General features: G+C 38.3%; 1 protein-coding gene across 1 annotated transcript in view; it reads left to right on the top strand.

Moving 5' to 3' along the window:
• The first annotated feature begins 1,174 nt into the window (after positions 1-1,174).
• The window catches only part of LOC138806739 (zinc finger protein 25-like), a 79,341-nt gene continuing 57,372 nt past the window's right edge, over positions 1,175-23,143 (top strand). Inside the window, exons 1-6 of the mRNA XM_069992085.1 lie at positions 1,175-1,211; positions 3,762-3,820; positions 6,620-6,746; positions 7,954-8,043; positions 8,711-8,718; positions 9,616-9,783. Of these exons, the coding sequence (XP_069848186.1) occupies positions 1,175-1,211; positions 3,762-3,820; positions 6,620-6,746; positions 7,954-8,043; positions 8,711-8,718; positions 9,616-9,783 (489 nt within the window). The remainder of the gene's footprint in view (positions 1,212-3,761; positions 3,821-6,619; positions 6,747-7,953; positions 8,044-8,710; positions 8,719-9,615; positions 9,784-23,143) is intronic.

Raw genomic sequence — 23,143 nt, forward strand, 5'->3', positions numbered from 1 at the left:
ACTGTGAACAAAGGCTTAAGGGCCATTGACTCCCACCCTCAGGGTTGCAAGTCCTTGCCCTTTCTTGTTTAGAGGAAGTGTGTGTTGTAGCTGTTTGGCCTGGGGCTTTAAGTGAAGGGAGGCTTTGGTGGAAAACATAGATTGAAGTAGAATGAGGATAGATGTGTGCTGTTTGCACTTTTTGACACAGTGGGCTTAGACCAATATTACACAAGCATTTGAGAAATATAGCAGAAATGTGCCATCAGCCATCTCTCTGTCTCCTTAATTATTATCCCATTGGCCCACAGAAGTCTTGCTTGTGCTCTGTTAGGACTGTGACAGAAAACAAAGATTTATTCCACAGCTTAATGGATAAGGTCTGGGAAGACAAGTCTGAGGTCCCCTAGATATGTAGCCTAAAGCTACTGAGAGGAACTGTTAGGATCAGAGAAGAGGAAGAATTCTAAAGAATTCTAAAGTAGTGCTGTGGCTCAGTGGTAGAGTGCTTGCCTTGCATGCCTGAGGCCCTGGGTTCGATTCCTCAACACCACATAAGCAAAAAGAAAAAGCCGGAAGTGGTGCTGTGGCTCAAGTGGTAGAGCCCTAGCCTTGAGCTGAAGAGCTGAGGGACAGTGCCCAGACTCAGAGTTCAGGCCCCACGACCGGACCCCCCCCCAAAAAAAAATTCTAAAGAGATTTTCACAATCAAAATGAGAAGACAAAAGCAGACTGGTTTGTAAATGATTAAGATTCACATCAACATAGACCTACACTAAACTTAACTCTTCTACTCACCTGCATTCATTCTGACCCCCAAACCACTCTCTTTGTAGGAAAATTAGGGAAATGTGCCATGATCTTAAGAATCCCTGTGAGGAAACTTTTCACTAGTTACCTGAAGAAATTATTAAAGAAATCCAAGTAGAGCACAGCAAATGCTCACAGACAGTGACCAAGCTCTGAGTTGAAGCCTCAGGACGAACAGAAAAAGAAAAATCATAAAACCCTTAAATGAAAAAGCAAGATTCAGAAACAGCCAAAAACTCAATTCCATTTAATAGATAGAATTGGGGATTTTCTGGAAAATTAATTGTTTGATTTTGCAAAATCTAAATCAACACAAGGATTATGATTCATATGTACATAACCATCTTCTTATTCTATGCCAATGTGTACATTACACTAACGGAAAATGACCCGGTATAAGTTCAGTGTCTATGAGTATGTTTGTAAGATGAGAGGGGAGGTATTAAACAATGTAAAGCAAAACAGAGATATAATTTACACTCAGCAGAACACAGGCATAGAACAAAAAGAAAGGTATGAGAAACAGTCTCATAACCTCAATTTCATTATTAGAACTAAGTACCAAAAAGTCAATGCATCTAATTCTCCCCATGTATATCCATTTTCTGGTTGGTCTTACAATATTTCACAAAGGAAACAGTGGTTTTGAAGAAGAAACTCAGCTCCCACAGCAGGGAGAGAAAAGTCCCAATGCATCCAAGCACTCTTCTAACCAGAGGTGAAGCAAGGTGGCGCCGAGCATTATGGGAATTGTAGTCTCCGTGGAGGGCTTTTGGTTTGAAAGTCCTGAGTTGTTTTTGTTTTGGGAGGGCGGAAGTGGCGCAGAGATCCTTTTGCGCATGCACCTCCCCGCCCATATGGGGTGTTTTAAGTCTGCCCCTTCTAGATTCTTTCCCTTTGCCTTGCTCCTGGAAGTGCCCTGAAGTAAAGTTCGGCCTTCCATAGGTGGGAGCCAGGAGGCAGGCGCCCAGCTCTGTGCAGTGAAGCTTGGGAGTTGTAACTTGAAAGAATCTTAAGCTTTGGAACTGATATCAGGTAGGAACTGTGGGATTGCTGCTGGAGTCTATCCTCCATGGGTTTCTTTTTCTGGTTCTGTTTTTTCTTGGTCGTTGGTGGGGCTTGAACATTGGGCTTGCAAGCAATGTTCCTGAGCTCGTCAGCTCATAAGGAGAGCTTTACACTTGAGCCAAAGCACCTGTTTTCCCCTCCACGCTTTTCTCCAGTCTGGGGTTGATAAACAAGAACCTGTTTCCCAAATGTCTGAGAGCAAGCTTGGTGATTCTGCAGACAAGGAGAGCCCAAGAGCTGTGCATTTGTACTCCAAGACCAAGGGATTTTTCTATTAACTCATGTGATTTTATTTGCTTTGCCCAGGTGGAAGAGGAGTACAGGAAAAATTCTAGTGAAATTGTGAGGTGTGTGCCTGCCTTGAGTCCTCTTACATGGAAGTTGTATTTAGGGCTTCTGTGTTGTTTCTCCAAGACAAATTTTAATCTTTTTGGCTTGAAGTTTTAATCTCCTGGCTTGAGTTCACAGATGTTTGTTCACCATCCTGTTTCTAGAGACAGTTGTACATGGGATATTGGAGTAGTGAGTGCTGGTCCTGGATTTTTAGGAATGAAGCCTAGCAATGTTTGAAGCAGAGCACCCTATGAATAAGAATCTCCATCCTAAATGGACAGACCTTTTCAATTCTGAGAAGCCCAAAAGGGAAGAAGCAGAAAAGCACAGGAAGGGGAAGATGTTGCTAGCTTCCCTTGCCTTATGCAAAAATTGTTGCTACTTCCCTAAGCACCAGATTCACGTGGTACTCTTTCCTACATCACTCTCAATCATTTTGTGTTGTTGCAAGATTTAAGCTGATTTCTAGGAGTCGTGATGAGCTGGCTTGAGGAATAACCCAGAGGCTAGTTATCAGAAGGTACCTGAGACAGTGGTTTGGGAAGGTGGGGTAATTGTTATGACTGAAAATATCTATTCATATAGCAATCCCTAATCCTCTTCTTTCTAATTTATTCAGCCTGCATTACCACTATAATTTTTAGTATGTATTCATTGAAACTTATCTTAAATGTCCCATCTATGGATTTGTTAATAATAGCTCTCATGTGTTGGCTGTGCCTCGTAGTTCAGAAAGTGTTGGTCGGGGACATTTGGCCTTAAATGAAAAATCACAGAAGAAAACTTGAGGTAATGTCTTACTCAAGGTTGTATGCTTTGTAAGTGTTGCTTATCTTCAGGTGTGTCACTTCTATATGGAGTATTTTATGTTGTAGCATTAGGATGGTCAAGGTTCTTTCCAAGACTGTTAAGGGAAATGAACATTAGGGACTTCTCAAACCTGGGTTTACCTCATCTTTACTCATGTTCCTTTGGCCAAAGCATGTTAAATGGCAAATTACAAATCATTGCATATGTTTGCAATGATACAGTGAAATGTGCCATTTGACAACCATTATTGAAATAGTATAGCACAAGCAATATATTCTGTACATAGTTTCCTCTGTAACTTTGGGTGAAAACTACTGAGTTACATCATACATGCTTTCCATGATGTTTAAATATGTAAATGAATGAGGCAGAAAACAAATTCCAATGGATTCCTAGGATACCTTTGCATTAAAAAAGCAGTTCATACATTCCTGAAGTATATTCAGTAATAATTAATTTTAGTGGCAATGTGATATGTTTTTGCTTTCAGTTATTCAATATTTTTTGTAGGAAAATTCAGTTTTATATATAGTATGTACATAAACATAGAAATTAGTTGGTTTAATATTATCTATCTACCACGAAATGGACTGGATTTGTATTTATTGGAGACTTGAATGCTCTGCCCGAGACATTAAAGATTCTTCACTTATAAGAAGTCTTTGCCGTTTTCCAGCCCTTGTATTATGTTGCAAGACGAAATTCTGGGCCAAAAGTCTCACAGATTCATTTCTGAATACATCATTTGTCTTGTATCCCAGCCATGCTTCCAGAATCTTCTGCTTATTGTCAGCAGCAAAACAGAATGAATGGATCTCTGGTGAGTTGTTTTTTTATTTCTCATTTGGTTTTATTCCATTATATGAACCTAAAGATGTTCAAGAATTTAAAAGAAGTCCAACCACACAGATTTAGCCCCAGGTACATATTCATATGGCTTATAGATTATCAGATTAAGATTGCTTGTAGGTTTAGCAAATTAAATGGTTATATTCTTTCTAAGTTGAATGCAGATTGGCTTCAGAATGTCTAGGTTTCATGTTGTCATAAAATGTAATCAAATCTGTTATGTGATGTAATGACACCCAGCAGGTTACTTCTTATGGAAGGTGGATAGCTTGTAAACAGATCACATCCTCATGAGCAACATTAAACTATTTCAATGAAATTTTCCTGGAATTGCTGAAATAGTGTGGTCATACATACCTTCATGTGTTCTTAAGGAATGATTAATCTATATGTACTTAAATTACTCTCCATATATAGTACTTGTACGACTTCATGGTCTTGGTCATACTTGAAACTTAGGCTATATTTGTTGCTAAACTTTATGGTCTTTCTACAAATTCCTGTTTGTTTTCTAAAGTATCCTCACAAAATTTCTTTCCTCTATTTTATCTGTCTATTTTTGATTTTCTACTCACTAGTGTTGGTTATTTTTCTCTTTCTCTCTCTTTGTATCTATCTTTCTATCATTTTTTCTTACTTTTCTCATTCCCTCTTTCCTCCATATGTGTCTCAGTTGTTTCTTTTCTTCAAATGATCTATCTGGGAGCTAGTTTTTCTTAGTGATCATTTTTACTTTGCTGACATGGCTCTTAGGTTTGACATTTTTCTTACCCATTATATAGGAAAATTGTTGCCTAGAGAGTTCTACAGGATTCCAGAAACAAACTTAGAAAATCACAAAACCATAAACAGATAGACTTAGGGAAAACCAGGGTTCCTAGGCTCTCCTGCACTTGGTCCCTTGGTGCCAGCAAGCAAGCATAGTTCCTTGAGTGCACACAGGGAAGATTACCATTGGTAACATGCAAAAATGAAGTATCTATATTAATAGTACAATCAGAGCCACAACAGGTTGTGAGGAAAACATGTTTCCTAATCTCCTGAGACAGAAGACTGGCTCCCAGAGAAAATGCAGACATGAAGTTCACCTTACCTAGCCTTGAAGGTGAACAGAAGCTCAGTTTCAGATGCTATCTTTCCAACAGTAAGGAAAAGGCCTGCCCTCCAGTCTCTTAATCCTCTCCAGAATTCTCTTTTAACCCTTCTGTGGCCAGCTCTCAGTGTTCTCATTGAGGTCAGGCTCGAATTCCAACCTCTCAAACCTTTTCCCCCTTGGCTCAACCTCAGAGTTTCCACAGAAAAGTATTTCCTTCGCCCAGCTTATAAACTACAAGAAAATCAGTTTTCTCCTGATTCTGTTATCTTTGGTCTAACTTCATTTGATGTGGTATTCTGTTTTGTCTTTCCTTCCCACTATTTTTGAATATTTTAATTCACTGCCAGTATAGGATAGGAACTGGTTTTGATTAAAAAACAAAATACAGTGACAAGGTGTTCTTTATTAGAAATATCACTTGTTGCAAAATCTCATGGATGATTTCTCAGGAATTAATTTGGATCTCTGAGGAATTTTGCTATTAACTAACATAAGTGGAAATATATCCTTAGGGATCTACTGGAGAAATGACTCAGGAATATGTGACACGTTGGAGCATTTGTTCATATTTATCATTTTTGTCATATTGAGTATTCCTTGAGCTTCTATACATTTTCTTCCACCTTCCATGAAGCCTATTAAAATGAAAATATTGTAAAGAATATTTTATTCCCCTCCCACATATATTTTGTATTGTAGAATGTAGGCAAAGTTTACAAAACCTCATGGTAGCAGTTCTTTTTTTACATAGGATGTAAATATCAGGGTATCTGTGACCACTTTTCAATATTTAGTATTTAAACCAAACATGGTTAACCTAGGATATTTTTATGTGTGAACTCAATTAAATCTTATATGGGAAAAATAAATCATTAGCTACTTTCTGGAGTATTGTTAGTATTTTTTAATATTTATGTGGACACTGCTTCTCATAGGTCTAGTAATGTTCTATGTTCTGTATTCCATGTCATATCCTAAATGTGTTCTGCTTGCTGATGAGAGTACCTGTTAATAGAAAGTCTAAATAGGATTTAGGGTGAAGCAGTATATGTAAATGCAGAAAAAATATTTGTTTAATTCATTGTTACCCTTATATGTACAAAAATTTTATCAAAAAATGATAATATAATTTTTCAGACACCTCCTTAGACTTATTGTTGTCATGCCAGATTATTGTCTCCTTAGAGTTTTTACCTTGTCTCTATTGCTAGCAGCAGAAATGTGTTTGCATGCATTAGGGAAACTGTAATTTTTTATTGGTCTTGGCGCTTGAATTCTGGGCCTGGTTGTTATCCCTCAGCTCTTCAGGTCAAAGTGAGTGCTCTACCACTTGAGTCACAGTGCTACTTTCAGTTTTCTGGTGGTTTACTGGAGATAAGTGTCTCAGGGACTTTCCTGCCTGGGCTGGCCTTGAACCTAGATCCTCAGACCTCAGCCTCCTGAATAACTAGGAGGATAAGCCACCAGTGCCCTGCCAATCTGTGTGTTTTAATGACCAGGTTTATATATTGTCCAATATTTCTAATTTGCTATTTAATTTTCCCAGTGAATAGATAACACAGCAAGCTGAAAACATTTTATGTAAGACAAAAGCATACCTGCAGCATAATGAAATTCCAGATTGGAATTCTCATGACCTAGGTCTAATTTCTTAATGGAAATGTGCCATTACAGAAGCTGATGTCATTTGATGATGTGGCTGTGTACTTCACATGGAAGGAGTGGCAAGATCTGGATCCTGGTCAGCGGACCCTTCACAGAGATGTGATGCTGGAGACCTATAGCAACCTCATGTCCTTGGGTGAGCAAAGGTCACTTTTATTTGGAAGATCAAGTGCTTTTATTTTAGTAGACATTTGACTGTTTATGTTATTTAGGTATAATATTCTAGTCCATTCCCAGGTAGAAAACTGCTAGTATAAAAGCCAGCCAAATTCAGGTCGGGGTGCTTGGTGTTGTTTGCCTTTCGCACTACTGCATGAACCACAACTCCATTTTGGCTTTTGTTTTGGGGTATATTCTGGGTTTCCATGCTCAGGTTGGTTTCAAGCCTGCCACTTCTGATCTCACCTCGTCAATGAAGGATTAAAGTTGTAAGCCTTTGAACCATAACATTTTCTAAAACAACAACAACAACAAAAAAACTAAAAAAGATTCCAGTCCATGGCAAGTGTCATTTCTTTGTAAGGGAAACTTCAACTCATTATATGTAACTCAAGAGCTAATTTTATTTTCAATCTTTAACATTTCTAATCAATAGTTGTACAAAAGTTCTAAACTATGATCCAATAATAGGAGACTGACTTCCCAGACTGGGGGTAATTATTATAGGTGGATCTACAGTCTAGATAGAATATACATTACTACTGACAGTATGATCTGGAAATCAGTAGGTGAACATGTGTATTTGTAAGCCAAACTTGACACAGAGTTTAGTGCATAAAGATTGGAATTCTAGAAACTCTGGAGGCTGAAATGTGAAGATTTTGGTTTGAAGCCAGCAACTGTGGAAAAGTGACCATGAAACTCTTATCTCCAATTAACCATTCAAAAACTAGAATCATAGGCAAGACTCAAACTAGTAGAATGCTAGCTTTGAGCAAAAGAGCTGAGTTCAAGCCACACAATGGACACCATAAACTCAAAGCTGGGGGAAACTCCACCATGGAGTTATTAAGAATAAAGAAACCATGGGCTGGGAAGATGGCTCAGGGGTAGAGTGATTGCCTTGCATGCTTGAGGCCCTGTGTTTGATATCTCAGCACCACATAAGCAGGGAAATAAAGCTAGAATTGGTGTTGTGGCTCAAGTGATAGAGTGCTAGCCTTGTGCTTAAGAGCTGAGAGACAGCTCCCAGGCCCAGAATTCAGGCCCCACAACTCGGTGGCCCCCCACAAAAACAATTGAGAAACCAGATTTAGGAGCAACCTTGTGAACAGGATGTCTGTGACCTTACATTAATGATTACCCAGCAAGAGCAATTGTTCTCCACTATTTCTTATTCACAGGGCACTGTGTTCCTAAACCTGAATTGATTGTGAAGCTGGAGCAAGGTGCAGAACCATGGATAAGAGAAGGCTCAGACAAGAATTTTACAGGTGAGTTAAAGCATCTTGAATGGTGATGATGGATCCAGAGCCCAGTGGTTCTGTTTATATTCAGCGGTACAGAGCAGTAGTATTCCTAGTGCCCCTGAGTCATGTGTGGCAGAGAACTAGGTGATCCTTTGTCTCAAGGAATTGTCAATCCAGAATTCACGTGGAGACACACTGAATTTGGTGTGCCAGTGTAGGCAGTGTTAGCAATTCCCTTTTTCTGTAGAGAAATCATTCATAAAGAGAAAAAGAGAATAAGAAATGTAGAAAGGAGACCTCATTTTCTTTTAAACTAGTATTATGCAGGTACGAGGAAAATAGCAGTATGCTAGGGCTGCTATCCTCTGATGGGGACAATTTCTTATCAGTGGTGCTGGGCATACAGCGCGATTCAGAATGGAAGCATTAAGAGTATGGAGATGAATAATTTCAGGAAATATTTCCTGGGACAACATATAATAATCTGAAATATAGAAAAACATTATTTTGCATTGTAAAATGTCAGTACTACTTTCTTAATTACTACATTACAGAGAAAAGTATATATTCTGCATAAAGCAATGCTTTGATATTTGAAAATGTAGTAACAGAATGTGAGGAAATATCATTATCGTAAGGAATTTGTGGGTCTCATTTATGTTTTTGTCTATTTTTCTATTATTCATTTTAGATGTCCCAGTAATGGAGGATGTGATTAGCACCTGTCAGGAAAGTCACAATAAATATCGCTCTGAAGTAGCAGTCATGAATAGTAACCCAGGGGAGGAAAAAGTGAGGCTTATAAAAAGTTTTCATTTGAGCTCCATACAGAAGTCAGAACTGATTAAGAATAATGGGAACTCCTTAGTGATGAGGATAGAAAAGGTCACTGGCTGTCAGAAAATGGGTGTTTTCAGTGAACCTGGTAAGATGTGTGCTGCCTATAGTCCTCATGTGTCTTCTGTAGTTGAAGAATATAAACAATGTGAAAAGTCTTTCACTGAGAAGACACACCATGTTGTCCCTCAGAGAACACACACAAGAGAGAAACCTTATGAATGTAACGTGTGTCAAAAGTCTTTCACCCAGAAATCAAAGCTTACTGTCCACCAGAGAACACACACAAAAGAGAAACCTTCTCAATGCAACATTTGTGGAAAATCTTTCACCTGCAAGGCATATCTTACTAGACATCAGAGAACACACACTGGAAAGAAAATTTATGAATGTAACTTATGTGGAAAGTCCTTCTCCTGGAAGTCAACTCTCACTGTCCATCAGATAACACACACAGGAAAGAAACCTTATGAATGTAACATGTGTGGAAAGTCTTTCGCCAGGATGGCATACCTTACTGTCCACCAGAGAACACACACTAGAGAGAAACCTTATGAATGTAACATGTGTGGAAAGTCTTTCACCAAGAAATCAAATCTTACTGTCCACCACAGAACACACACAGGAGAGAGACCTTATGAATGTAACCTGTGTGGAAAGTGTTTCACCCAGAAATCAATACTTACTTGCCACCAGAGAACACACACAAAAGAGAAACCTTTTGAATGTAAGATTTGCGGAAAGTTTTTCACCCGCAAGGGATATCTTACTACCCACCAGAGAACACACACAGGAGAGAAAATTTATGAATGTAACTTGTGTGGAAAGTCCTTTACCTGGAAGTCAGCCCTCACTGTCCATCAGATAACACACACAGGAAAGAAACCTTATGAATGTAATGTGTGTGGAAAGACTTTCACCCGAAAGGTGTACCTTACTGTCCACCACAGAACACACACAGGAGAGAGACCTTATGAATGTAACTTGTGTGGAAAGTGTTTCATCCAGAAATCAAAGCTTACTCGCCACCAGAGAACACACACACAGGAGAGAAACCTTATTAATGTAACATGTGTGGAAAGGCTTTCACCTGGAAGTAAAACTTCACTGTCCATCAGAAAACACACATGAAAGAAACCTTATGAATGTTGTATGTGTGGAAATATTTTCAGCTAGAAGCTACACCTTACTGTCCACCAGAGAGCACACCAGGAGAGAAATTTTATGAATGTAACCTATGTGGAAATTCTTTCACCCAGAACATACACCTTTCTGTCCATCAGAAAAAAACCCACCAGAGAGAAATGTTATGTATGTAGTAGGCATGGAAATTCTTTCATCTAGAAGGCAAACTTAACATCCATCACAGAACACAAGGAGAGAAACCTTATGAATGCAACCAGTGTGGAAAAACCTGGAGTTCACAGTTTAACACACATAAGTTGATTCACACAAATGAAATAACTTAGGATTGTACCAAATGGACAAAGTTTTCGATCTGTAAGAAAAGTGAAATTGCAATACTGAACCAATACAGGATAGAAACCTTATGATATAGCAGATGTGGAGTCCTCCTACTACAAGACACAGCTCAGAGTGCATCACAGAACACCCAAAACACACAGAAACAGAGACACATGCTCTCACACACAAAGAGGAGAGAAATCATATGTAGGAAAAAATGGAAAGGTTTTCAAGAAAAAGTCCTAACTCAGTTTGCATCAGAGAACAGACACAGATGAGAAAATACAAATATATCAAATGTGGAAAGTCCTTTACTAAGTATTCATAGATCCAAGTTCATATAACACACAGCAGAGAAATCTTAAAAATATTACAAATGTGGAAGCTCTTTGACCTGAAAGGAATATCTCAGTGTTCATGAGAGAACTGACTCACATAGGAGAAAAGAAAGTAGTGCATAGAACATATGTGAAATGACTTTCAATCAGAACTGAGTCCTCAGCATATGTGAGATCAAACACAGCAGAGAAATTATGAGTATAGAAAACATTTTGCCCGAAGTCAAAGGTGATTTACAGTGTATAGAAGATTCTCTGGAGATTATATTAGAGGTGATTTGCATGGTATAGAACGATGTGTGCAGGTTACATGAAAGCAAACTAATAAATACATGTCAGATGAGACAAACATAATAAATAGCGAAGTGATCACTAAAATGAAACCATGTTAATATTGTAATATAAAAATAGTAAATATATCAGGTACTGTCTGATTTGAACAGAAGAAAACATACTCAAAAAACTCAATAAGCCAAACAGACATACATTAATTATCAAGAAATAAAATTAAATCAATATAAACATATCATAAGCAACAATCATTATTGAAAAATACAAGTAGTCATAATATGAAAGGAAAGGAACCTCAGCACAAATTGTGTTACCACAGATACGGAGCATTGATAATAACAAGCAAATTATAAATCTGTATAACAAAAGTTCTATTCTGAAAAGTAAAGTCTACAAAGACATGATTAAAAGGACAAAGAATGATAATTTCTTTAATCTATCATTATGATTGGAGAAGTAATTTTCCTCTTAATGATTGTATAACTAGACAAATGGTCACTAGAAACACACACAGGGATAGCATTATCTTTACTAAATGCTGTTTATAAAGCACTATGCAGTTATATTTACCAAGACAGACACACTGACAATAGATCTAAAGACAAATTGTCTAGAAATCAGTATGACAAATAAATCTATGATATAAATACAAAAAAATCCAACAATATGTTTCCAATAATCTAACAGTAAAATAAACAGAAGGAAACTAGAATGAATATGTAAAAATATATGTATGCTATCATTGTGATTTATTAAAGAGAGCTACTTTCTTACTTCACTTGTGAAATAAAAACAGTTGTTTTCAATTATGTATGGTGTATTCACATGTATATCTTCTGGTGGGTGTGGCATTGTCATAGAATGTGAGGGAAATAGGATGATGAAAGTAAAATATACAACTCAAGAGTAGAGATAAGAGGGAGAGATTGGGAGAGAATGAAGGCATGGAAGACACTGTATGAAACGAAGGGTATTTTTTACCTCACTCATGACATATCTCTCTATACATCACCTCCATAATAAGATTAAATTACATTAATTATAAAACAATACCTCCAGCATAAACGATCTGCTTAGTGAAGAAAATCTACCACAGGTAGAACAGGTACAGTTGTTAGAAAAACAATACAACACTTAATTTGAAAGATAAACTATTTCAGTTTAGGTTGCAAAATAACTCTACATAAACCAGAAACAAGAAATTATTTCATTGTAGTATCCAATTAAGTATTAATGTTAAATGTTGAAGTAAGAAAAATCAAGGCAAGTACTTCTTGCTCAGACTGTCATTTTAGCCTAGCTACTAAGGAGGAAACTGAGGTCTGCAAGCCAGCCTGGATAGACAACTCAAACTAAGCAGCTAATGAACAGGTTAGAGGTATGGCTCAAGTGATAGTGCCAACAGTGAGTGAGGAAGTTGACTGACTATGAGACCTGAAGTTCAAGCTCCAATAGTAGCTCAAGAAAACCATGAGGTATGTTTATTACTGTGTTTCTAAGTTAGAAACCTAACTGTACTGATACTAGCAAGTCTTCATCTCAGATATAAAGGGAAAAGAAGATGAGTGGAGGAGGGAGAGAAGGGAAGCAAAGGTCAGGAAAAAGAAGGAAGAAGAGAGGACAAGAGAATAGTGGAGAGGAGGGGAAAAGAGGGAAAGGGAAAAGAAGAGAAGAGAGATGGGGAGGAAAGTTTCATGGCATCAGATTTGACAGTAACTGGTCTGGGAAGATTGCTCAGTGGTAGAGTGCTTGCTTATCATGAATAAGGCCCTGGGTTTAATTCCTCAGTACCACATAAGCAAAATGTTGGAAGTGTTCCTCTGGTTCAATCTGTAATGTACTCACCTTGAGCTGAACAGCTGAGTGACAGCACCCAGGCCTACAGTTCAGAACTCACTGCTGAGAAAAAAGAAAAGAAAAAAAAAATAAAGCAAGATTTGACAGTAACCCCATAAATAAAACTCCAAAACTACCTCTTGGAAAAAACAAAGAAACAAACAAACAATGTGAGTCTCTGGTGGATCACACCTGTTATATTAGGTACTCAAGAGGGTGAGATCTGAAGATCGGGTCTCAAAGTCAGCCTGAGCAGGTATAGCTGTGAAACTCTTACTTCCAGTAAATCAAAAGAAAACCAGAAATGGTGCTGTGGCCAAAGTGGTAGAGTGCTAGTCTTGAATTTAAGAGCTGAGGGACAGCATTCAGGCCCAGAGTTCAAGCCCCATGACCTACAATATATAAATAAATAACTAATAAATAAATACAAATGAAAACCTTGTATATTGAAAAACACTACCAATAAAGGAAAAAAAGCATGTATGTGAGAAATATTTGCATATATCTCTAAATGGATTGCTAACCAATATGAATTAGAAAATATAAAGAAAATCCTTCAAGTAATGCAGACAACAAAATCTAATTTTAAAGTTGGAAAAAGATTGAAGAGATTTTTCTAAAAATGACATACACATGTAGTACATTAAAATAAAAAATAGTTTAATATCTGTAGTCATGAGAAAAATTCAAATCAAAATTCCAATAAAATAACATTTGATGCATGCTAGTATGGACATAGTTTTAAATAAAAACAACAAAAATACTCCCAAAGTCTCAAAAAAGCTAGGAAAGATGTGAAAAGGATGTGAACCTTGGTGCATTTCTGTCATGTATATAAAAATATCAAAGATGAAGCCAGGTACCCGTGGTTCACACCTGTAATCATATCTACTCAGAAGGCTGAGATTTGAGGATCACGGTTCAATGCCAGCATGGGCAGGAAAATCCGTGAAACTCTTATCTCCAATAAAACCACCAGAAAACCAGAAATGTTGCTGTGGCTCCAGTGGTAGAGCGCTAGCCGTGAGCTAAAGAGCTGAGGGAGTACGGCTCAGGCCCTGAGTTCAAGCCCCTTGATCGACCTAACAAACAAACAAATAATCTATCAAAGAGGGTACGAAGAGTCCTAAAAAGAACTAAACATAGAATTATATAGGAATATGGTCCAGCATTTCTATGCTTGTGTGCAACAGCAGATAAAGCAGGGAGTACAACAAATGCTTGGAGAATCACTTCTCAAAATCTACTCACAATAAGCAAAACATTGAAGCATGTAAACCAATAAATGTGTTCAAAGGAGAAAACTTTACTACATTTTATGGCAGGAATGAACTTTAAGTAAAATTAGCTAAATAAAACACACCAGTCATAAAGGAACAGCCATGGTATAATTGCCCTTACTGAGCTTTCAAGGATCAACAAATTTGTGGAGCCCAAATGTAGGATGATTCCAGAGACTGGGATAGAGAGGAACAGGGGCTGCCTATTCAATGATTAAACAGCTTCACAGATGGAAGATGAAAAGTGTTGTAGCTGGATGGATGGAATGGCTTCACAACAGTGTGGCCCAGTGTTTTATCAATGAATTGTACACATAAGAATGGCTAATGTAGCCACACACAGTCTGAAACACAAGTATTCTCCCTGGACTTGGGAAACTCAAGAAAGATTATTTGCCAGCCTAGGCTACATAAAAAGATGAAGAGCTTGCTTGGAGGTGGGTGGGGGAGTGTAGTCCAGGAGATGGGAGGGCTGGGATGGTAGGGGAAAAACAAAGGAGGAGGCAACAATGCTTAATAAGAAATGTACTCATTATCTTGTTCATGTAAGTGTAACCCCTCTGTATGGTATTTTCACAATAAATAAACTTATTTAACAAATAAGAGCTTGCTGGACTACATAGATAGACCTATCATCCAAAGAAACATGGAAAAATCAAATTTTGGATTCTGTGAAGACATATGGGTGACAAACATATCTATTTTACCTAGTAAAATAACAAACAAACTGAAAGTGTTTGAACACATGCTCAAACAGTGTTTAGTTGGAAATACACACTACAAATAGCATTAATAACAAACACACATGGACAAAAATACAAATTATTATAATCTGTGTAGGTTTAAAAGATGATTTCACTGACTATTGCTCAAATGTGTCACATATTCCTGAACCATTTCTTCCACTAGATTCCCGAGGATACATTGCCACACATGCTATTTAGTATTGAAGTTCCTGAGATTAAAGTTTACTACTTAGCAAATGTATGTCAGAATTTGCCATTAGTGATATTTCCAATACGAAAACCATAGTCACTGTATGTTTATTTTCACAACCAGCTTCTATGTTATAATATCAGTGAATGCAAATATTCAAGCAGAGCAAGAAGAAAAAGGAAAACTGCAGGAACCACATCAAATAAGGTTAAACAAGAGACAGATAATAGAATCTGGAAACTCAAATTATTTTATGTTTAGGAACAATTTTCCTGTATAATGAATAACAAAAATGTCAAATCTAAGAGCCATGTCACCAAAAGAAAACTGATCAGTAAGAGAATCTACTTCCCAGATAAAACATTTGAAGAAAAGAAAAATTAAGAGAGAAATAAAGCTAGTGAACTCACATGGTGGTGGCTCATGCCTGTAAGCCTAGCTACTCAGGTGGCTGAGATCTGAGCATAGAGGTTCAAAGCCAGCCCAGGCAGGACTATCTGTGAGACTTGCATCTCCAATTAACCACTAGAAAACTGGAAGTGGCAATGTAGCACCACTGGTAGAGTACTATCCTTGAGCTGCAGAGTTTAAGTATAGCGAGTAGGCCCAGGGTTCCAGACCTCCAACTGAGAAAAAAAAGAAGAAAGAAGGATGGTAAAGGGAAACAAAGGAGGAGGCAACAATGCATGATAAGAAATGTACTCACTATCTTGCCCATGTAATTGTAACCTCCCTTTATGGTATTTTCACAATAAATAAATGTAATACAAAAGAAAGAAAACAATTAATAAAGATGAAAAATAGAATGAATTGGGAAAATAGGAAAGAGAACTCCTATGAGAGCACCATAGAGAAAAACAGAGATTTCTATAAATACCATCAAACTCAGCCTAAGTTTCAAGTAAAACAAAGAGCACAAAGCAGTCCAAGAGTATTTACAGAGATTAAGTGAAGTACTTTTAGCTCACTCAGTCCTGTAGAATATTTGAAGTTATGTTTGACCACACTATTTCAGCAAATCCAGTAAAATTTCATTAGGATAGTTTAATATTACATATGAGGATGTGATGTCTGAGCAGTTGCTAGCCATCCTTCACTTTCTATGAGAAGTCATCTCCTAGGTGTCACTGAATCACATTAACTAGTGGGACAACTTTCTCTCACACTAGAAAAAGTAGAAACAAACTGAAGCATATCTTCACTTAGAATGACTGATTTTATAATCTGCTAAATCTCCAAGCCATCTTCAGCTTTTTTTTTTTTTTTTTTTTGGCGGTCCTGGGGCTTCAGCTCTGGGCTTTGGTTCTGTCCCTGTGCTCTTCAGCTCAAGGCGAGTGCTCTATTGCTTGAGCCACAGCACCACTTCTGGTTTTCTAGTGGTTTATTGGAGATAACAGTCTCACAGACTTTCCTGCCTGGGCTGGCTCTGAACCCTGATCCTCAGCTCCCAGCCTCCTGAGTAGCTAGGATTACAAGTGTGAACCGCTGGCGTCCAGCTACATCTTAACTTTTTTAGAAACATGTTCCTGAAGCTGATTCTTTTTTCTTTTCTTTTATTTTCTTCATTTTTGCACACCCTTAGGTTCATAATATGGAATGTCAAACAAAATAAGAAATAAAAGAATCTCACTAGAGATCCTTTCATTCTTTCTTGCTGTTGACAATGAATAAAGATTCTGGAACCATGGCTAGGAGTGAAGGCAAATAAGGGAGTCAGAAAAGAACCTGTGGGATTTTCCCCTAGATGTTCCTGCTCAAAACATGATATGTGGGCTGGAAAAGCCTTCCAATGGGACAAGAATCATTCCTGTCTTAAGAAGAGGATTAAAGTGTCCACTAAAGACATATGCACGGGGGCTGGGAAGGTGGTTCAGTGGTAGAGCACTTGCCTTGTATGCCTGAGGCCATGGGTTCGATTCCTCAGCACCACATAATCAAAAAGAAAAAAAGCTGCAAGTGGCACTGTGGCTCAAGTAGTAGAGCGCTGGCCTTCAGCTGAAGAGCTAAGGTACAGGGCCCAGGCCCAGAGTTCAGGCCCCACCACCAGACCCCCCTCCCCCCCAAAAAAAAAGAAATAAAAAACTAAAGCTCCTACAAAAGATTGTTGAAAAATTGAACCCAAAAAAGGAAAACATGCCACCTGTTAACTAAAAGTAATTATCACTGAAATACACCTAGGGATATGTAAACTATTTTTCTATTAAGGTAAAGATATCTTAGGATTCCATTGATTATTTGTACTCTACCTCATTTATTTACATATTCAAACACATGTATGTTATGAACAGTATTTTCATACAAAGTTATAGATATAAAATATATACAACACATATTTTTTGTTTTATAATATTTCAGTAATGGTTGTCATATGGCACATTTCCCTTTATGCAAATAACTAGCATACCTTGTACAATGACTTGCAATTTGAGTTTGAACCTGCTTTGGCCAAAGGTACATCAGTAATGATCACATAAACAGAGATTGAGAAGTCCATCACTTGCCTAAGCAGTGATATTAAGAATCATGTCCATTCTGCTGGAGATACAGGGCCTCATAAAGATGCAACATAAAATGCTGGTCAAAGGAGTGACAAAATCTCAGTCAACCATCCCCAGCCAAGGCACCAGTAAATTGAAGTCTTATGTGTTACTACACAATATTAACAGAAAATACACCCCAAAATGTAGATCCATCAAAATTAAAACCAACAAATTATATCCCTATGTGCTTTTGCTTGTACTTATTGGTTGATTACACAGGATATTCTGTTATCGAGTAGTGATGTAGTTTTTACAATTATGTAGAATGGTAATTGTTAATATAAAATACATCACCTTTACAGTGACATATACAAAAAGGGAAAATCTATTCTGTTTACTTCAGTGAGGTAGTTTTTGCTCAGAAAGACACTATGAATCCTTTAAAAGCAATACTTGTGCATTACTACTGGGTCTTTCTGTCACAAGAATGTTTTATTACTTTGAAAAACTTAAAAGAATTTATTTTAGACTAAGTGTTCACATTCACAATTCTTAAGATCAGGAGTGTTACAGATTTCAAGGTGGGGGCATTTTCTGTGTTTTGGGATTTGGACTGTCCTCATACACATTAGTGACTGAACATCCTGCCTTAAAACTTTCAAGTTTTCTATTTCATATTATTGCATTAGAACATAATCTGAATTTTAAAAAAAAGCATTGTAACGGGGCTATCATGTCTAATAGCTGTAATCTTAGGTATTCAGAAGGCTGAGATCTAAGGAAAGTTAGTATTATCCTCACTTTTAGTCCTCAGCTCCACCCAGGCCTGAGCTCCTCCCAGACCTAGAGTTCCCTCAGTACAGCTGGCCACTCCCTCTCTCATCTCAGACTCACCTGAGCATGTACTTAACTCACTTCCTGCCCCCCAGATCCTGTTGCAACCAGAAGAGGGACAAATGCTTGTGCTCCCTCTCCTGGGAAATATGGTCCTACTAATAAACCTTATAATAATCTTTCTCCTGTGCCTGCTTGTGGTCCCCTGGGATGGACATGAAGAAACCCTACAAGGATCACAGATTGAAGTCAGGGGGATAGGAAAGTCTGAGAGACTTATTTCCAATAAACTACCAAAGTAGTCGGAAGTGAAAATGTGGCTTAAGTGGTAGAACATTAGCATTGAACCAAATAATTTCGAGGTCAGTTTCCAGACCTTGAGTTCAAGAATCAGGACAGGCAGACACATATCAAGGGCATTGTATTGTATTCAAATTATATTTTAACAATTGTTTTTGGTATACATGTATAGGAAATCTCTCTCATTTTTTTTTGTCGGTGTGGGGTCTGAACTCTGAGCCTGGGCACTGTCCCTCTGACCTTCAGCTCAAAGCTAGCACTCTACTACTTGAGCCACAGTACACTGCTGGTCTTTTCTGCTTATGTGGTTCTGAGTAATCAAGCCCAGGGTTTCATTCATGCAAGGCAAGCACTCTACCACTGAACCACCTGCCCAGCCAGTCTCTCTCATTTTAAGTGATGTAAAATAGGCTAATTAAATTAGGGGAGAAATTGTAATTTGTCAGAACAGACACATCAATTGGAGTATATCTGTGCCAGCAGCATTTTGAAAGTTTCTAAAGTCATTGGAAGTGCAGAGGATGAAAAGAGGATCAATATGTTTATATAAGACATTTTCAAGGAATGTTTACCATTCATTGGCTACAATGCACAAAAAGGAAGCTCATAAAGTCACATGGGTGAGTACCAGAATCTCTAGGTTCAGAAGTATAAACGCACAACTCCTGACTGTCCTTGTCAAGAGGACCAGAGGTTTGTGAGCCACTTTCTGGCACCTGGAGGAACAAGTGCTAATGGCAGCACAAACCTATGAGCCCATAAAATATCATCCACCGCAGACTGGAGAAAGATGGGAAGGGCAGACTCTGGCTAGGAGCCTCAGATTGCTTCCAGTTACAGCTCCCAAGTTCCCCTGAAAAAGAGAAGCTGGGCTTCTACCTCTTGGCTCAGACTATGGAGTGCAAAGCTGTATTTCAGAGCGCTTCCAGCAGCAAGGGAAAAGCAAAGTAACCCAAATTTGCAAACCAAAAACACGAACAGTGGACAAAGAGGCACTGGTGCCTGTTCCCCTCACCCCCACCTCTCCTGATTTACCCCCTGTGATCTTCCCCCACACACTTTCAAAGGTCTATGCCCCGATAGAAACTACAATTCCCAGAATGCATGCACAATTCACCTAGAGGAAGTGGGCTTGTTACAGGGTTTTGACTGGCACAAGGCACTTGGTCCTAAGTGTGCAAGGATGCATGGGAACCTTTCTCTCCCAGCTGCGGAAACTTAGGTAAGTTTCTTGAAAATTCAGTTTACCAACATAAATATTGTGAGACCATTGAAAAACAAAAATGTATTAGGAGCATTGCATAATTTGGCTTTTTAATTCTTAGTTATTTTAATATAATTAAGGTTATGAAATACGAAGTTTTTTTTGTTTTTGTTCAAAAAGTACGTTCTGCTGAATGTAAATTATGTCTCTGTTTTTCCTTAAAGTTTTGAGTATCTCCCCTGTCATTTTACAAAGGTATTTGCAGCTGGGTGCCAATGGCTCATGCCTGTAATCCTAGGTACTAAGGAAGCTTCGATATGAGGATCCCTGTTAAAAGCCAGCCTGGGCAGGAAAGTTCATAAGTCCTATCTCCATGTAACTACCAAAACAATGGAAGTGGCCTTGTGGCTCAAGTGGGAGAGAGCTCACTTTGAGCTGAAAAACGCAGGGACACTGCTCAGGCTGGGTTCAAGCCACAAGATCGACCAAAAAAAAAAAAAAAAAGTTCTTGCAGATAGTAAAATGATTGATTCTGGCATCATCTACCCCTGTTCTAATATATATATTGGAATAAAATAACAGAAGGTAAAGACAGATATACTTTATAATCTTTGAATTAAATTGATTTGTCAAATTCTACTCATTACTTTCCCAGAAACTCCCAAATTCCATGTATGAAATTTTAAGGAGTTTTTGGTTATTTGCATATGAAATTTGCCTTTCCTTATAAAGAATATCCCTCATTTTGTTGTTGGTCCTGTAGCTTGAACTCAGAGCTTGGGCACTGTCTGAGCATTTGCTGTAATGTACTTGCCTTTCTTTTATTAATTGCTTCAGGGGAGTAGTGAAAAGTTTCCTCCCAGGTGATTTTTAGAAAATGTTACTCCTCCTCCAAGACTCTTAAAAAATAGTTTTCTAGGTAGATCTGAATGAATGTGGGAGGAGGTAGAGTTCAGGGCAGGTCCATGTTCATTTGAAGCTTCATTACTTGCTCCAAACCAGTGTGTTTTTACTTTTCTGTTTTGCATATCCTATTTTGTTTTGATTGTCGACCTCTTCTCTGAACCTAGAAGTTCCTGTCAGCTAGTCTAGGCCACATATCTAGGGGTCCTCAGACTTGTCTTCCCAGACTGCATCCATTACACTGTGGAATAAATCTTTTGCCTCCCTCCCTCATATCAGACATTCTAAGCTTGTCTCTTAAGGGTTTGTTGTGATTGTTGATGATCCTTTCTACACATCATGACTGGGAAGGATTGTGTAGGAAATTTTCATGCCTTATATTCAGTCCTCCAGTGTAAGGGTTTTCCATCCCTCTTTTAGTGGACCTTAGCTATTCCTCCTGAAAATGGAGATCGTGAGGCACATTTGGATGTATAGATGGCAACATTGGAGCACCTATAAAATATGAAGGAAGAATAATTCTTTCTTTCTGAAAAGTTAAAAGTAAGTTCCTGGGAGGCAAGGACATAAGGATGAGGTAAAAATGGGTGCTTTCTAAACTAGCTGTGTCCCATAGTTGTCCTTGTTCTTGGTTACATTTTTCAAACATTCATTTCTAAGTATTATGTTTATTATACTAGTATAAATAGAATTTACTTCCTACATTATTTTTGAATTGTTCATTGCTCACAGACGTAAGCCTCATTATTATACAAATATTATATCCTCTTATTTCATTGGTTACAGTTATTGACTATTGCAGATCCTGAGGTAGAAGGTACAAGTACGGTAAGGTATTCAGGGATAGATTATGTTTCTGACTTCCTCTGGAGGAAAAGGTGAACCAATGGAAAAAGATGGAGCTTATGCATAACACTTGTAGGATTCCTTTGGCAGGAGATGTGGTGCATCCCTCTTGGGTTCCACTATGCCCAGTGATTCCCATGGTTGTGATGATCCATCACCCAGGAGGGCCAGTGGATTTCACACCTTGTCCACAGTTTTGGTGGTAGGAGTCTCCCAGTATGTAAGGCAGGACTGGTCTCAGAGGAGTGTTGTGATTAGTGGTACCTTGCTGGCTCCCATGTTTGTCTGTTTGTGTGGACAAGCTCACCCTGACATCTTGAGCCTGGCTGCTGCCATGAGGCCTATTTGAACTAATGCATCTCACCATCCCATACCTCTGTTCAGAGACCTGTCCTGTTTCATGGTTTTGTATCATTTACTGTGCAAGCTTGTGTTTGTATCCATATAGGCTAGTAGTGGGCTGGGTATGGTTTTCAAGGGTGGGGTGGTGTTTCATGCCTCTTGCAGGAACAATTGTGTTCTCACTAACTGCATGAGTAATCCTAGCTTACTATGCAATCCCCTTAACTTACATTGCATGTTCAGTTGATAGAACCATGGTATAATAAGTTTGGGTCTTGGTTTGCTTTTGAGGTTCAGAGGACTCTTAGCCATTGCTGCAGATTTTGGGGAATATAGGTTGCCTTCATTATTGCTACCCTGACTCTTCTTGCTAGCGCTACTGCTTCTCCTGTGATCCTTGTAGAAACCATATATACAGCACAACATGTTAATGCTTTAGTTTGAAATGTTTCTGGACCCTTGGTATTCCGGTGGGAGTAGATAAAATGATTGTGATATGTTTTATGATTTGGAAACAGCAATGATGTATGTTTATAATCACATAGACCTGCTAAAGAGCCAGTTAAAAATGATGTGTCATGCTAATTGTCAATACATCTGTGTTATCCTTCTTAAATATGATGGAAATATGACTTGTACCAATATCCAGTGACATATTTGAGTAATCTTGCCCTCTGATCATTTAAGCTTAGGCATTATGCAGCTTCAGGGTCAGATATCTGGTATTGGTCACTCCACCATGCAGGCTTAGCTGTATCACTTCTCAATTACCTTCAGGGATTCACCTGGGGAACTAGCACTCTTCTTGCTATTTCTTAGGCATTTTCCTGGTTCTTGTATTGGTATTTCTTTTTTCTTCCATTCTTCCTGAGATGTATGATCTGCTGATTTTCCAGGTTCAGGCTGATAGACACTTGCTCAATTTACAAAATGAAAAAGGGGGAAGTGGTGCAGACCCTGAGGTGCCAAGAGCTGGCACGGTGTGAGCAAAAGCTCCAGAACCACAGACTGCAACCTTCAGGGCTATAAGTACTTGCCCTTTTTGTAGGAGGGAGTGTTCCTTTTAGCTTCTGGGCCTGGAGGCTTACCTCTAGGTGTTTGGTGGACAAAGGTTGAAATAGAATGAGGAAAAATGCATATGGTCTGCACTTGTTGGCACAGTGAGTCCTTCAAAAATGTGATGCAAGCACTGGACAGATCTAGAAAGTGTCAATAGCTAAGGTTATTGCTGGA

The sequence above is a fragment of the Dipodomys merriami genome, unplaced genomic scaffold (genome assembly GCF_024711535.1).
Source record: "Dipodomys merriami isolate MVZ:Mamm:240054 unplaced genomic scaffold, mDipMer1.0.p SCAF_407, whole genome shotgun sequence".
Classification (NCBI taxonomy): Eukaryota; Metazoa; Chordata; class Mammalia; order Rodentia; family Heteromyidae; genus Dipodomys; species Dipodomys merriami.